Source organism: Saccostrea echinata, unplaced genomic scaffold (genome assembly GCF_033153115.1).
Source record: "Saccostrea echinata isolate AGI-Se365-2 ecotype Australia unplaced genomic scaffold, CSIRO_AGI_Sech_v1 ptg000034l, whole genome shotgun sequence".
Lineage (NCBI taxonomy): Eukaryota > Metazoa > Mollusca > Bivalvia > Ostreida > Ostreidae > Saccostrea > Saccostrea echinata.
In genome coordinates this window covers 2317984-2336170 of record NW_026889783.1, presented here as the reverse complement: position 1 = coordinate 2336170, position 18187 = coordinate 2317984, and the positions used below count along the sequence as shown (strand labels likewise).

Genomic DNA, 18187 nt, shown 5'->3' with positions numbered 1-18187 from the left:
CAAAATTTAATGACAGTTCATTCCTTCCTAGTCTCTATATAACTTTTAATTACGGCCGTGCCCTCTCCCCTTCAAAAGATGTCTAATACATGCTTTTAAATTCTGTTTATGTATCAAGAAATTTATACAGGTACTTGTGGACAGGATCCCCCCCCCCCAAATTCAACCCCAATGTTTGTTGGACATTTTTTTCCACAAATTATATTTATTACACTTATTCATCATGTGTACCATAGGAAAAAATCGAGTACAAGTACCTGTGGAAATTTCTATTTGCCCCCCCCCCTTCCCAAGAAAACTGAAATTGTTTTCTACGGGCTTGACAACAGGTACTTGTGGACAGACCCCCCCCCCCCCCCCCGATATTCAACCCCGGGGCTTGTTGGACATTTTTTCCACAAATTATATTTATTGCACTTACTCATCATGTGTACCATATGAAAAAATCGTGAAAACCCCAAAATAATCGTTCCACACAAAAAATGCCTCACTATGTATAGTTAAAACATTAATTTTTCATATTTCTTGATGAAATTAACATTAATAAAATCAACACAAAATTAATACCGAATTACATATCACTTGAATTTATCATAAAGCAGAAAATCTGTTCTGCGGGCTTCAAGGCCAGCTCAGGAACCTAAAGATGTCCTCATTTAATTTCCAAGTCCAGTACAGAACGTAAATTAAATGAAATAAATCACACGATCACTGGGAAGAACTCAAAGAAAGAAGACTCTTGAGGAAAAGATATTTTGATTCGACTTATAGACTGAAATAAACCGATATTCTCTTTTTGCCACTCTTTCCTGGTGCCCTGGGACTCTGAATGTAGGATCAGTATTTTTCTCACAGGTCCGTTGTACGGATTGTACGGGGGGGGGGGGGGCAGACCTTCTGAAAATAGTCTTTTGTTGTAGTTTTAATATGTAAATTTTGATTTAGTTGCTGCTTGCACCCTCCCCACTCTTTGTTTCTCTACGGTCATACATAGGCGAATCCCAGCAAAAATGTAATGACCCCCCCCCCCTCCAACACACACTTTTTTTAAAATGTGTATTGCGATAGGACTTAAAATTGGAAAAATTTTCTGTATATCTCTACATCGAAAAATATAAAACAAATATTTTTTTTATATTTCCTTTTTAAAACAACATAGATAATTATGCATAGCTAATTAAATACTGAATTAAATATTTATCTTTGCAGACAATATGCTCTGGGTTATAGAACATGATGTGAAAGCGTATCGTAATGCACCTTGTAATCCTTTGGATTTTCAGATTTAAGGCCAATGCGAAAACCCAAAGACGCCGATATTTTATTATGCTACTGTAATCGAAGATCCGGGGGGCATACAGTTTTTGTCCTGTCCACCTGTCTATTTGTCTGTTAGACTGTGTTAGCCTCTTTGTCCGCAAAAACTTTAACTATGCCCAAAAAAATTGTTTGGTTGGAACTACTGCTTTCATATTTCTTATGTGTATTCCTAGTAACAAGGACTTCCTTCAGGTACCAACATATTTGACCTCTTGACCTTGAACTTGGAGTTTGATCCTCTTTCGCAAAATTTTACCAAACTATAACCTTGGCCAAAACTTTCGAACAGTTGGTGCTATGGCTTTTATACTTCACATCTGTATCCCTTGTGATAAGTCTCCTCCTTGGGTATAAATATGTTTGACCATTTGACCATGACCTTGGAGTTTGACCAACTTTTAAACAACTTTAGCCTTGACAATAACTTTTGAATGACTAGTACTAGGGCTTTTATATTACATAGGTAATTTTCTTGTGACAAGGCCTGTCAATGTATACCTTTAATTTTGACCATTTTACCTTGACCTTTGAGTATGTCCTACTTTTGAAAAACTTTAACCTTGGTTTTAACTTTTGAACAGTTGGTGCTAAGGCTTTTTTAATACCACATGTGTATTCCTTGTAACAATTAAGACCTTCCCTCAAGTACAAACAATTATGATCCCTTGACCTTGGAGTTTGACCTTTTAAAGAAATTAACCTTGGCCATAACTTGTAAACTGTTGCTGCTGTGGCTTTCATACTAGTATATATTTCACAGTATATTCTTTGTTCAAGACCTTTATTTGGGTAATAACATTTTTTTTTTATCTTTTGATCTTGACCATGGAGTTTGACTTGCATTTGAGAAACTTTTAACTTTTGCCATAAGATGCCATATGGGGCATCAGTGTTTCAAAAATCACATGTTGTTCAGTATCCAAATCGGGCATAAAACATTTACAATGATCCTTTAAAGCAGTGAGTTGAACCTAATAAATTACGACTATAGAAATTATGATAATTTATTTCGATGTATGGTCTAAAAAAACGTTTATTATACCTCTGTGAAAACTAGCTTACAAGTGAAAAATCACTAGTAAAATAGAATTTGATTGGCCGAGAAAGTCACGTGTCCATCATGTTTGCCCTGCAACAAAACGTCGTGTTTCACGATTGTGACGTCACAATTAAACGAGTGAGGAGTTAGATTGTTTATAGCGACGCTGCTAACTTCGTTCGCGCGGTAACAACAACTAAAAATTCACCCCAAAAAATCACCTTAATTAATGGAATTGCATACAGATAGTAGATTAAACGTTCTTTGTTAAAATGTTTGCACTTTTCAAAATTCGTTTATGGAAATACAGCTAACATACGTCATGAGACGTCACAGTCTAGACGTTCCAAATGTCTCGTGCTGTTTGAAGAGGCGGATCTTAAAATTAAGTGAACAATGCACTCGCCCAACGGTCGCACCGTCAACATATTATCGTTGATTGATTGTGTCGATTTAAATATGTAAAAGTGTAATGGTGTTTGAATGTTACTGGTGTGATCACACAAACTTGTCACGTAGGAATTTTTTTTTTAATGAAGCGAGGCTATTGGTGTACCTGTAACTTACATCTCTTTCATATCGTTCTCATCAAATGCATGTTTGCTTTATTCATTGGATCTCCTTTGTAATTCCTGCATTTTGGTTAATTCGGTATTAAAAAAAATTTATTGCATAATAGTGAGGGAGACATAAGATTTCTTCGCAAATGAAAAATCATATTTCCCTCGGGCGTTGCCTCCGGGGAGTATGATTTTTCATGGGCGAAGAAATCTTCATGTTGCCCTCGGGGAATATGATTTTTTATGGGCGAAGAAATCTTCATGTCTCCCTCACTATCATGCAATAAATGCAAACTGTGAACTTGTCAATTCCGAAACACACAAAAGGGTATCGCTGATATCATACAGAGTGTATCATTGCCTTGATCAGGCCTATAGGAAGCAAATTCAGGGGGGGGGGGGCAGCCATACATTTTCAGTCGACAGTTCAGGGGGCACTACTACCATAAATTTCCTGACAAGCAGAAAAAAAGGTCACCAACTACCAAAAATTCCTTGACAAGCAAAAAAAAAAAAGAAGGTTATCAGACGTTTTTATTGAGGTGGCACAAGCTATAGTATCTATGTCTACTATAGTAATCTATATATCGGCAAATTTATTGGGGGGCCCTCCCTCGGTTCCTACGGCCATGTTGATTAAATTTAGGGTCACTAAGGAAAGAATGTTTTGACTGGATGAATGGTCTGAAAGAACATGTGTTAACTTGTCGAGTCGGTAACACATAGATGGGGTTTGCTTATAACCAGAGTGTGTCATGGTTTGATGCAAGGTCATTTGAACGAGTTCAAGGTCATCAACGGAGAAACAACATTCCTTAACTGTCTTTCTACTGGTGAGACATTGCAAGTTGATACCCCTTACAAGATTGCTTATAACCTTAGAATGTGGCATGACCTTGACTCAAGGTCACTTCTTCCTGTTCGCAGCTCCAACGGAAGACCTACTCGTTGCTTTGCAACGAGCTCTGCTCTAGTTTTTTTTCTTTTTTTTTTTTGCCATTTGAATACACTACAGATTACCTTGTCTTCAGTACTGGTAGTCTAAGTACATGTAATAATATTTTCAAGGTACAAAGAGCATTTTTCATTCATGGTAATGTGATAAAATGCTACATTTTCTTACTTAAATAAATGGCATAAAATAGAGCTGTTTTATTTTCCTGCTAAATATATCCACACAGGCAACACCAAAGTTTTTTGTGATTTCCGTGAGATTATTAATTGTTTCTAGTGATTTTCCATGAGATTTTTTATTGTTTTTTGTGATTTTCTGTGAGATTATTAATTGTTTCTAGTGATTTTCTGTGAGATTATTAATTGTTTTTTGTAATTGTTCCGTGAGATTATTAATTGTTTTTTGTGATTTTCTGTGAGATTATTAATTGTTTTTTGTGATTTTCTGAGAGATTATTAATTGTTTTTTGTGATTTTCTGAGAGATTATTCATTGTTTTTTGTGATTTTCCGTGAGATTATTAATTGTTTTTTGTGATTTTCTGTGAGATTATTAATTGTTTCTAGTGATTTTCCATGAGATTTTTTTATTGTTTTTTGTGATTTTCTGTGAGATTATTAATTGTTTCTAGTGATTTTCCATGAGATTTTTATTGTTTTTTTGTGATTTTCTGTGAGATTATTAATTGTTTTTTGTGATTTTCTGTGAGATTATTAATTGTTTTTTGTGATTTTCTGAGAGATTATTCATTGTTTTTTGTGATTTTCTGTGAGATTATTAATTGTTTTTTGTGATTTTCTGTGAGATTATTAATTGTTTATTGTGATTTTCTGAGAGATTATTAATTGTTTTTTGTGATTTTCTGTGAGATTATTAATTGTTTCTAGTGATTTTCCATGAGATTTTTTATTGTTTTTTGTGATTTTCTGTGAGATTATTAATTGTTTTTTGTGATTTTCTGAGAGATTATTAATTGTTTTTTGTGATTTTCCGTGAGATTATTAATTGTTTTTTGTGATTTTCCATGAGATTATTAATTGTTTCTAGTGATTTCCCATGAGATTTTTTATTGTTTTTTGTGATTTTCTGTGAGATTATTAATTGTTTTTTGTGATTTTCTGTGAGATTTTTTATTGTTTTTTGTGATTTTCTGTGAGATTATTAATTGTTTCTAGTGATTTTCTGTGAGATTATTAATTGTTTTTTGTGATTTTCTGTGATATTATTAATTGTTTTTTGTGATTTTCTGTGAGATTATTAATTGTTTTTTGTGATTTTCTGTGAGATTATTCATTGTTTTTTGTGATTTTCTGTGAGATTATTAATTGTTTTTTTGTGATTTTCCGTGAGATTATTAATTGTTTTTTGTGATTTTCTGTGAGATTATTAATTGTTTTTTGTGATTTTCTGTGAGATTATTAATTGCTTTGTTTTTACCATCAGGAAGCCTCTGCGGTAGTAACAGGCCTCTTCTTCCAAGTTCTGCTAATGTCAAACAACCTACAAAGTATCACGTACATGTAATCTCTGCCATAATTATTCTAAATCAGAGACAATGATCAAAATAAATGTACAGCATAAAATTGAATATTGTGAATTGATTATTTACCTCCATGCCAAGCCCCTTCAGTTTCCTGTAGAGTGAACAATTGAAGAACAGACTCCACAACTTCATCTGCCAAATCCCGTGGTAGACGCCCAGTGACTCTACCAATGCTGAAAATTAGGAAAATACTTGAAGTTTTATCATCAAAAAAAGCACATTTTATGAGTATGGTGGAACTTGTCTAATCCAGATGTTGTGTCCTTAAGTCCCTTGCAGTAAATTCAATTCTTAAAAATATTGTCTAATCTTGTCAGTTTCTTTGGAACTGGTGGAGTCTGGATTAGACAAGTTTTACTCTATATCATTTTTGTAATTTCAAACTCTACCAAAATTATAGGGAACAGATTATCTGACACATTCATGATAATAGCAGTGTTTTATATATGGTACGTACTTCATATACTTGTACATGCATGTAATGTGTATTTTGCATTGTCCTGCTTTAAGCCACTCACAACAGAATAAAGCTACAGAACATGAATAATGCAAGTATAAGTTATGACTCTAGAAGTAAATGTATATACTGATAAGAACTAGCTCTGAATGAAAAACATGTCATTACCCTTTTGCAGCAGACCATCTGACAATTGTGTCTTTATCCTTGAGTCCACCAAGCAAAGTCTCTGAAAAGGATGAAAAACTTTTCTTTCAAAATACAAAACACCATTAAAATTAAAGCACATCTTTCATACAGATATGATCAATTACAATGTAACAATATTTTAATTACATATTTGCCTTTATTTTGTATGGATTATCCATTGATTACATATTTGCCTTTATTTTATTTTGTATGGATTATCCATTGATTACATATTTGCCTTTTTTACATTTTGTATGGATTATCCATTGATTACATATTTGCTTTTATTACATTTTCTATGGATTATCCATTGATTACATGATTGCATTTATTACATTTTGTATGGATTATCCATTACCAATGACATCCTCCAGTTCCTCTGGAATATCGTATTCCTCTTCTTCCTCCTTGACTTCCTGTCTCTGGTTTATGGTCTGCTGAACAGATCCTCCTTTCTGAAGATTGTCCATTAAAGAACGATTACCACGCTGGTATCTGAAAAACAAGAGGCCCAAGGGCCTTGAATCACTCTTCTGATAAACTGTATAACCTATCACTTCTATTTGAAGCCTTTAAGTATCCTGTATAGTTAGATAAACCCTTAAAATTCCAAAGGTAGGTCATCATGACCTACATTTTAGATGAAACTCTGAGAACCCAAGATGATTCTAAGCCAATTAGTACTTGAGAGTTGGTCATGGTGACCTACATGTCACTTGTCATTCTCTGAGAACCCAAGATGCATCAACTAAGTTTGATGATTCTAAGCCAATTAGTACCCAAAATATTTAATTAAAGCCATAAATTTTCAAAAGTAGGTCACAGTGACCTACTTTTCAGTCAACTTACTCCAAAGACCCAAGATGCATCAACTGACAAAGTTTGATGATTTCAAGCCAATTAGTACCCAAAATATTTAATTATAGTCATATAAATTGAAAAGTAGGTCAAGGTGACCCACTTTTCAGTCGACCTACTCAGAGGCCCCAAGATGCATCAACTGACAAAGTTTGATGATTCTAAGCCAGTCAGTACCCAAAATATTTAATTAAAGACATAGATTTTCAAAAGAAGGTCACGGTGACCTACTTTTTAGTCGACCTACTCCGAAAACCCAAGAAGCATCAACTGAAAAAGTTTGATGATTCTAAGCCAATTAGTTCCTAATATATTTAATTAAAGCCATAAATTTTCAAAAGTAGGTCACGGTAAACCTACTTTTCAGTCGACTTATTTCGAAGACCCAAGATGCATCAACTGACAAATTTTGATGATTTCAAGCCAATTAGTACCCAAAATATTTAATTATAGTCATATAAATTGAAAAGTAGGTCAAGGTGACCCACTTTTCAGTCGACCTACTCAGAGGCCCCAAGATGCATCAACTGACAAAGTTTGATGATTCTAAGCCAGTCAGTACCCAAAATATTTAATTAAAGACATAGATTTTCAAAAGAAGGTCACGGTGACCTACTTTTTAGTCGACCTACTCCGAAAACCCAAGAAGCATCAACTGAAAAAGTTTGATGATTCTAAGCCAATTAGTTCCTAATATATTTAATTAAAGCCATAAATTTTCAAAAGTAGGTCACGGTAAACCTACTTTTCAGTCGACTTATTTCGAAGACCCAAGATGCATCAACTGACAAATTTTGATGATTTCAAGCCAATTAGTACCCAAAATATTTAATTATAGTCATATAAATTGAAAAGTAGGTCAAGGTGACCCACTTTTCAGTCGACCTACTCAGAGGCCATAAGATGCATCAACTGACAAAGTTTGATGATTCTAAGCCAATTACTGTAGATTCCTTATTTTTCGCGAGTACTTATTATTGCGAAATGGCTCTTTCACGTCAAATCGCGAGAACAATAATTCGCGAATGCACGGTTGATCAAGGGATTTTACTTTGATTTCAGCACCATAAAAATAAAAGCGAGTAATTTTATTTTGCGAGTGGTGCTTCTCGCGTAATTACGCGATAATTAATTCCTCGCGTATATTTAGGAATCTACAGTAGTACCTGAAATATTTAATTAAAGCCATAAATTTTCAAAAGTAGGTCATGGTGACTTACTTTTCAGTTGTTGTACTCCGAGGACCCAAGATGCATCAACTGACAAAGTTTGATGATTCTAAGCCAGTCAGTACCCAAAATATTTAATTAAAGCCATAGATTTTCAAAAGTAGGTCACGGTGACCTACTTTTTAGTCGACCTACTCCGAAAACCCAAGAAGCATCAACTGACAAAGGTTGATGATTCTAAGCCAATTAGTTCCTAATATATTTAATTAAAGCCATAAAATTTCAAAAGTAGGTCACGGTAAACCTACTTTTCAGTCGACTTATTTCGAAGACCCATGATGCATCAACTGACAAAGTTTGATGATTTTAAGCCAATTAGTACCCAAAATATTTAATTATAGTCATATAAATTGAAAAGTAGGTCAAGGTGACCTACTTTTCAGTCGACCTACTCAGAGGCCCCAAGATGCATCAACTGACAAAGTTTGATGATTCTAAGCCAATTAGTACCTGAAATATTTAATAAAAGCCTTAAATTTTCAAAAGTACATGTAGGTCACAGTGATCTACTTTTCAGTTGTTGTACTCCGAGGACCCAAGATGAATCAACTGACAAAGTTTGATAATTCTAAGTCAATAAGTACCTAAAATATTTAATTAAAGCCATAAATTTTCAAAAGTAGGTCACAGTGACCTACTTTTCAGTGACGTTTTTTGAGGACCCAAGATGCATCAACTTACAAAGTTTTATCATCATAGGCCTTAAAATGTCTAAATTATGCCTCTTAAACACTTTGAAATTGAATGCCTGCAAGGTTCAAAAAGTAGGTCACTGTGACCTACTTTTTAATAAATATATTTTATGGCCCCAAGATGCATCATCTTACAAGATTTAATGATTCTAAACCTCTCAGTATTCGAATTAATGACCTTAATTGTTTTGAAAAAGATTAGCTATAAAATTCAAAAAATAGGTCAAGGTGACCTACTTTTTAGTCGATGTACTCCGAGGACCCAAGATACATCAACTGACAAAGTTTGATGATCATAGGCCTTAAATTGTTCAAAATATGCCTCTAAATCATTTTGAAAAAGAATAGCTGCAAAATTTAAAAAGTAGGTCATGTGATCTACTTTTGAGTCAACATGATATGAGGTCCTTAGATGCATCAACTGACAAGATTTGATGATCCTAGTCCTTATAGTAAGCAAAATATCAACATTTTAATAAAATGTAATTTTTGGTCAACTTTGAAGTGACCTTGAGACCACACCCTTTGCCCCAGGGTAAATCCCCATGCAAATTTTTATCTACAACATATCCTCATCCTTTTGTGTAAGTTTGGTGATAATCTGCCCAATGGTTCTTGAGAAGAAGATTTTTTAGCAACCAGTGCTTTTGTTTCTATTTTCCTAATTATCTCCCCTTGTTTAAGGGTTACAACCCTAGTTTTAGTATAAACGGGAGCCCTTGGGCCAAGGATACCCTGTGACAAATTTGACAATAATTGGCCAAGGGGTTTTTGAGTTATGGCCCATATTCTAAAAAGTTTACGCACACCGCACACCACACAAATGGCCACAGCATTAGCTCTTTGAGCCTTTGGCTCAGAAGAGCTAATAAAACATCTATTTTGACATGATAAAGTAACCCAGAAAGAGAACTGGTTGATTACACAGGCTTAACTACAGCTGAATAACGAGTATCTAGGTCTCTTCAGTGACCAGTAGATAAAATGCTGGTTGCCAGTTTTGGGTAACAAATATCTCAGTAATGATAATTACTGGATCTAAAGCTTAAATGAGCAAATCCAAGCAGAAATGTGAATGTGTATTTTTTCATTTAATTCAAAAATAAGGGGGAAACACAAAATCATGTAAATACATGTATTAAGAGGGAAATGAAGTCGTAACTGAGATTATCATTAAATCTTAATTACTTAAGCATAATAATTTTATCCCCCCCTGAACTGCACTTAAAAAATATGTATTATATTTATTACATTCATTTATTACAATCACATCTTCCTCATCTGATAACATGTCTAAAAGAAGGATATTCACAACCTCAGACAAGAGGCCAAAGGGCCATATTGCTCATCTGCATCATCTTACCTTTCCAACAAGAGCCCCAAGGGTCACGATGCTTATACTAGTCACTTAACCTTTCTGACAAATATGTGCATAAATGAATAACCTTAAAGTAGTCAACAACATATTAAATTCCATGATTTAAGCCATCTTAATTAAGTATATTGAGTCTTGAAGTCAAGGGTACAAGCTATAGCCTTGTTCCTGCAGAAGTTTTATATCTGTGTGAAACTATGACACATTTTGAGGTCCCAACCTAGCCCCAGGGACCATGAATTTTCACTACATGGGGATACACACATATCACTATGACTATTATTGTAAATCTTTAGTGATGAGAAGAGGATTTCCTAAGATTTTTTCCCTGTTTACTCCAACATCAAAATCTGACCTACTGGGATGGCCCCATTTTTGCCCAGTTTTGCACAAACTTGAATCTTTACTTCATAGAGATTTTTGTGTAATTGCAGCCCTTCTTTTCTTGAGCAAACTTGAATTCCCTTTACCCAAGGATGCTTCGATGCAAAATGTTTACTCGAGCCTTTGGCTCAGGTGAGCTTAAAAGTATACAGACTATAAACACACCTCCATGTTGCCACCCTTGCCTTCAGAAATGTCAATCCAAGCCTCTGAGTGACTTTAATGGAAGCCTTCCTCAGCAGTGTGTTGTTGTTCTTATTTAATTCTAACCTCTCTACAACTTCAAGAACTTGTGCAGCTGGAAAACAAATGGAATCTAATGAGTTTGTTTACAAAAGAACAGTTGCCTAGATATTATCAATATATCTTTTCGTTCTTACCATACTGTAGCAAGTCTTCTCTTTTCCCTTGTTTAAACAGTAGAGCCAGCATTGTTAATACTCCACTGACTTGATTGTTCCCAACTATTGTGTCCACTAAAATAAAAAAACAAAACTTTCAAGAAGTGAGCTAAGAATCCTCTTAAAGCATTCATAATCTTGTGTCCACAGTGTTTGTGAGGAACTTGTATATACTGTTTGCATTGCAAAAAAATTGTACACACATGTACTGTTGCATTGAGTACCTGTACATACTGTTTGCCCTGTAGGGAACTTGTACGCACTGTATGCCCTGTAGGGAACTTGTACATACTGTTTAAATTGTGAGAAACTTGTACATACTGTTTGCCCTGTAGGGAACTTGTACATACTGTTTGCATTGTGGAGAACTTGTACATACTGTTTGCATTGCAAAAAACTTGTACATATTGTTTGCATTGTGAAGAACTTGTACATACTGTTTGCCCTGTAGAGAACTTGTACATATTGTTTGCCCTGTAGGGAACTTGTTCATACTGTTTGCCCTGTAGGGAACTTGTAAAGACTGTTTGTCCTGTAGGGACCTTGTACATACTGTCTGCATTGTGAAAAACCTGTACCTACTGTTTGCATTGTGGAGAACTTGTAAAGACCAGTCAAGGAATTCTGGCAATTTCTCTCGTTTGACATCAGGACGAGTACAAAACTTGGCAGCAAGGAAGGCAGCTGCATCTCGACATTTATCATTTACTGTTAGATAAATCTGTAAGAGATTCAAACCAAACATGAAAGAAATTGGGCTTGTTAAGTTAATCAATGTAAGTACAACCATAAGATTTAATAATTCCTAAAAAGATAAATTTAACCATTAGTATTTAGATAACTGCAGCTTTAAGGACCTGTCTGAGAAGATGCTAACATATCATTATGGCACTTCTTACCCGAGCGGTGTTCAGGATTCGCTCCATCACAGGAATCTTTTTCTCTCCGCCCTGAGATGGAATATTGCTGTCCAGTCTGGCCATGTCAAACGGGATCATACATACCACAGACAACCACAACAACAGCATGTACCGGGTCTCCCAAGTCTATAAAACAACAAATCACTACATCCTACATTACTGTACAGTCTGACTATGTCAAAAGGAATCTTACAAACTATATAAAACCACAACAACAGCATGTACCGGGTCTCCCAAGTCTATAAAACAACAAATCACAACATCCTACATTACTGTACAGTCTGGCTATGTCAAACGGGATCATACACACCACAGACAACCACAACAACAGCATGTACCGGGTCTCCCAAGTCTATAAAACAACAAATCACAACATCCTACATTACTGTAAAGTCTGACTATGTCAAAAGGAATCTTACAAACTATATAAAACCACAACAACAGCATGTACCGGGTCTCCCAAGTCTATAAAACAATAAATCACTACATCCTACATTACTGTACAGTCTGGCTATGTCAAACGGGATCATACACACCACATACAACCACAACAACAGCATGTACCGGGTCTCCCAAGTCTATAAAACAATAAATCACTACATCCTACATTACTGTACAGTCTGACTATGTCAAAAGGAATCTTACAAGCTATATAAAACCACAACAACAGCATGTACCGGGTCTCCCAAGTCTATAAAACAACAAATCACTACATCCTACATTACTGTACAGTCTGGCTATGTCAAACGGGATCATACACACCGGGTCTCGCAAGTCTATAAAACAACAAATCACTACATCCTACATTACTGTACAGTCTGACTATGTCAAAAGGAATCTTACAAACTATATAAAACCACAACAACAGCATGTACCGGGTCTCCCAAGTCTATAAAACAATAAATCACTACATCCTACATTACTGTACAGTCTGACTATGTCAAAAGGAATCTTACAAACTATATAAAACCACAACAACAGCATGTACCGGGTCTCCCAAGTCTATTAAATAACAAATCACAACATCCTACATTACTGTACAGTCTGGCTATGTCAAACGGGATCATACACACCACAGACAACCACAACAACAGCATGTACCGGGTCTCCCAAGTCTATAAAACAACAAATCACAACATCCTACATGACTGTACAGTCTGGCCATGTCAAACGGGATCATACACACCACAGACAACCACAACAACAGCATGTACCGGGTCTCCCAAGTCTATAAAACAACAAATCACTACATCCTACATTACTGTACAGTCTGGCTATGTCAAACGGGATCATACACACCACAGACAACCACAACAACAGCATGTACCGGGTCTCCCAAGTCTATAAAACAACAAATCACAACATCCTACATTACTGTACAGTCTGACTATGACAAAAGGAATCTTACAAACTATATAAATTAAACCACAACAACAGCATGTACCGGGTCTCCCAAGTCTATAAAACAACAAATCACAACATCCTACATTACTGTAAAGTCTGACTATGTCAAAAGGAATCTTACAAACTATATAAAACCACAACAACAGCATGTACTGGGTCTCCCAAGTCTATACAAGAGGCCCATGGGCCACAGTGCTCACCTGAGTAACTTTGGCCTTGCTGTTTTTCACCTGATTTTTCCCCCCCCCCCCCCGTAGTACTTATTGTGGCCCCGCCCTATCCCCAGGGGTCATGATTTGAACAATTGGAATCTACACTACCCCAGGATGCTTCCAAGTAAGTTTCAGCTTATCCGGCCCAGTGGTTCTTGAGAACAAGATTTTTAAAGATTTTTCCTATATATTTCAATGTAAAACTTGGACTCCCTATTGTGGCCCCGCCCTACCCCCGGGGGTCATGATTTGAACAATTTAGAATCTACACTACCCCAGGATGCTTCCAAGTAAGTTTCAGCTTTTCTGGCCCAGTGGTTCTTGAGAAGAAGATTTTTAAAGATTTCTCCTATATATTTCAATGTAAAACTTGGATTCCCTATTGTGGCCCTGCCCTACCCCCGGGGGTCATGATTTGAACAATTTAGAATCTACATTACCTTAGGATGCTTCCAGATAAGTTTCAGCTTTTCTGGCCCAGTGGTTCTTCAAAAGAAGATTTTTTAATGACCCCACCCAATTTTTGTATTTTCTTGATTATCTCCCCTTTGAAGGGGACTTGGCCCTTCATTTTAAGAATTTAAACTCCCCTTCACCCAAGGTTGCTTTGTACCAAGTTTGGTTAAAATTGGCCCAGTGGTTCTTGAGAAGAAGTCAAAAATGTGAAAAGTTTACAGACGGACGGACAGACGGACAGACGGACGGACAAACGGACGGACGACGGACAACGGGTGATCAGAAAAGCTCACTTGAGCTTTCAGCTCAGGTGAGCTAAAAACAACAAATCACTACATCCTACATTACTGAACAGTCTGACTAAGACAAAAGGAATCTTACAAACTATATAAAACCACAATACTGTATAGGGGGAAAATAACTCGCGGTGTAAATATTCGCTATATTCACGGTGTTAATAAATCCGTGAATTCAAGAAACAGTGAATAAGTCTTTATTAAAAATACGTTTTTTTTTAGTATGAGTCCACGCAAGCGGTAGATATGTAAAGATATACATGTAAATTACATACTCTTTCAGTAATTAAGAGTGGAAGTTGACGTTTAATTATTTAATTTCTTTTTGTTCAGATCACCCGATAATAACCTACATTTATCATTAAACACCTGTTAGAAATAGCCAACTACCTGTTTGTTCAATAAAAACATATTGTCAGTCATGATTACCCGTGCGTCACAAAAATGACCTCGGGCACTTGTCGCATAACGGCAATGTAACTGAAGATTAATTTGTATTGTTTTGTTTACATTTTATTTATTGAAAAAAAAAATTGTTTTTTTTAAATATGTACATTACAGACTTTACATGATAAATGCAATCAAAAATCTCCAATCGAATATTAACTTCATCACTGAACCAGGCTAACAAAATCCAACCATTTAAACCACTAAACCCGCACTTATAAACGACTGCATTATCACATCCTTTTGTTCGGCTAGTTTGTTGATGGAATTCACAATCCACTGAGCATGTTTTTCTTTAATGTAGGACAGTTTAAGGTTCACTTCTAAATCCTCAAGACCGACTTTTTCAAGTGATTTTTCAATTTCTGCAGCGTAGTATTTTTTGAAACTCGTTTCGCAAATGCTGTTTGAATAAGTTGTTTGGAATCAAATCTAGCGGTTGTAATTTATCCGTGCATGCAGCTGGTACAAAAAGGACTCTGATTCTTTTTTTTTGCAAGATAATCCAGGAAGTCGTCACTACGATGAGCTGCAAAAACGTCAAATATGCACAGGCCTTTTTGTCCCAAAGGATAGTCATTTTCTTCTCGGATTTTCTGTAGATATGGGATAATTATTTGGTCAACGTAGCGAATCATTGTATTAGTATTTGACCAATGGTTTTCGCTATGATATATGTCGTATCCCGTCGGAAATGGAAACCTCGGGTGACATGTGTTTGTTTTACCTTGATAGAGCAGTTGTGGAGGTAGGACTGCACCACTCCTCGAAATGGCTAGCAGGGCTGTCATATGACGTTTGTCGTCGAAGCCCTTTAAGGGCACTTGTTTCGATCCTATAACAAAAACATCTTTTAGTACACAATTTCTTTATGTATTTTCAAACAATTTTCAGTTATCAAGTAATCATGAATAATTTAAATTAAAAAAAAATACCTGTTTCGGCCATGGTCAATTTTCCACATGAAACAAAATTTACTCCCGTTTGATCCCAATTTATTATCATCTCATCCGGTATAGAATCTTCCTTCATAACTTCTTGGAATCGTTTAACAAATGAGTTCTAAAGGTCATCAAAGTCGCTTGGAAGAGATTTTACCCCTTTGGTGGCACGGCGCTTCGAAAACCCCATTCGTTTCGTCAATGACTTAGCCCATTCGGTTGTCAGTTCTATGTGACCCCCATTTTCGGCCAAAATAGATTTGTTTTGGTGTGAAATAATTCCCCTTGCTGCCCCGATCACAACAGAGGAATTTACAGCAGAACCTTTTAATCGAAGTTGTCGTATGTACAACTGGATCATTTTGTCATATATTTCGACTTTCAATGGGCGGCCTCTTGGTGAACGGGGTAACGATGGAGGGGTATTTTTATTTTCTGAATTCGGTGTTTTAACAGCCTTCAAATAAGCTTTCTTTATGCTTCGAACTGTACTCTCATTTACCGTTCGCCCTAGCTGTTGGGAAAAAAACGGGCTGTTTTTGCGGGTCCTGAATCTATACAGTATCTGGCCATTTTTCCTCTCGTTTCTGGCGAATACTGTCCATAATCCTCTCTTTTTCGTTTTTTAGACGAGCACTGACTTTCAGGAGCAGAGTCCGAAGCCGAATCAGCAGTACGCTGTATTTCATCTACCATTTCATTAGCCGAAGAAAATGCACAAGCTTCCTCATTGTCAGAGCACTGTCGCGGATTGGGAAGTAAATCTGATGGAGGGGGTTTAAAGTTAATTTTCCCATATTTCAACCAGTTTAGCATGATTCCTAACGAGTGAACAAATCTACTGAACACTTTACTACTGAACACTTTATTTAAACCCCCCTTGAGTATAGATCATATAGTAAATACATCTCACTGACATACACTGGTTTTCAACATAACAATACGAGTTGTCGTTCTTGCTAAAACGATGGAAAAATATATACATAGGGAGGTAATTTTTGTAAACAAAAAATCCGCGAATTCAACAAACCGCGATCGTGTCAGAAGAGAAAAAATCGCGAAAATTACAACCCGTGAAATTAATCCCCTATACAGTAACAGCATGTACCGGGTCTCCCAAATCTATTAAATGTAGCTGGATAATCTCAATAATAAACAAAAAGACTTGAACAAAATATTTTCATCTTATCACATTCTTTTATATATCAAGGATTAATGATTGCTTGCTATAGAAAAACTTCTGGATGAAGTTTAACGATTCTAAAACCAAAAGGTTCCCTTATATAAATAAGTTAAAACAACTGGACATAGAAGGAAACCTGCTCACATTTAACCTGGAAATCATATAATGAATCATATAATGGACATTTTCCTTTCCTGGCCAATTTGTGTTAAATGATTGTGATTATATAATTAGATTTTTCAGATAATGTACCTGAAAATCCTGTGGATCTTGCTGACTCATTGCTGACAGAACTGGCTCAACATCTGACACTTCATGCGGAAAATGGCGAATGACAATTTTGAATCCTCTCATCTATATAAAAAATAAAGATTCTGGTATTTGGTAGTGCTGGTATATTGAACAGTTGAAATTCAGACATCATCTATCATTGAAAACAGACTCACCTTGGTGATGAGATACAAATACTTGTAAGCCTCCTGTTTTAATGCAGGTGGGTAATTTGGTTTTCTTACAATATCAACAATTTGCATCATTAAGGATTCTGAAATGCAACAAAATTTGTTCCTTGTTTAAGAAATTTCATGCAATATTCAACATTCAAAAGTGAAAATATGAAGTTATTTATTGGCATACCAAGATGTGGATCTATAAGGTGAGGTTGTTCTTGATACTGATCAACAATGACTGAAAAGGGGAAAAAAGTTAACATTAGTTTACTGTGTTTAATAATATTAATATAAGTGAGGAAACACAGAACTCTTGATCCAGCAAACTGGATAGGATAAAAATAAGTCACAGCAGGCTGTAGCTGTAGCTGACATGAATGATTATTACCTGACCTAACATATAAACTATAATTAGGCATTTTGAACTGTCTCCTCATATTCTAAAATATTTTTGCATATTGTAAAACTGTCAATCTGTATCAGAGTCACAGAAAACTTTGGCATGGTTAGATTTACTGAACAATCTTTTTTTGTTGAATTTTTTTTTTATTCAATGCTAAATGATATGGTGATTTAATTCATTTTAACTTCTTAAATTTTGTTTCAAGTTTACATGAAATGTAACAAAGTGTTGTTGATTTTGCAACAGAAGTTATATTTTTAAAAAGTCCATTGATTAATAAGCCTATATGTTATTACTTAAAAAATCATGTAGTAGGTAAGGTATCTTATATCATGGATACTAAGGAAACAGCCAAACTCTTGTCCTTCGACAGCCGAAGGCCTCGGTCAACAGTTTCCCAGATCATCCCTACCACCTCGGGAAAACAGTTTGACTGTTTCGCCCTAGCTGCAATAATGTAGCCCTCTCAGATTTT

At 35.5% G+C, this 18187-nt stretch overlaps 1 protein-coding gene across 1 annotated transcript in view; it reads right to left on the bottom strand.

Annotated features, from left to right (window-relative positions):
• LOC133199542 (tubulin-specific chaperone D-like) overlaps positions 1 to 18187 on the bottom strand; it is a 55833-nt gene that overhangs the window by 36471 nt on the left and 1175 nt on the right. Inside the window, exons 2-12 of the mRNA XM_061335357.1 lie at positions 17497 to 17547; positions 17307 to 17404; positions 17113 to 17214; positions 11901 to 12047; positions 11584 to 11722; positions 10981 to 11076; positions 10766 to 10898; positions 6421 to 6557; positions 6042 to 6102; positions 5483 to 5589; positions 5311 to 5373 (exon numbers count right to left, since the gene is read on the bottom strand). Coding sequence (XP_061191341.1) covers positions 5311 to 5373; positions 5483 to 5589; positions 6042 to 6102; positions 6421 to 6557; positions 10766 to 10898; positions 10981 to 11076; positions 11584 to 11722; positions 11901 to 12047; positions 17113 to 17214; positions 17307 to 17404; positions 17497 to 17547 — 1134 coding nt within the window. The remainder of the gene's footprint in view (positions 1 to 5310; positions 5374 to 5482; positions 5590 to 6041; positions 6103 to 6420; positions 6558 to 10765; positions 10899 to 10980; positions 11077 to 11583; positions 11723 to 11900; positions 12048 to 17112; positions 17215 to 17306; positions 17405 to 17496; positions 17548 to 18187) is intronic.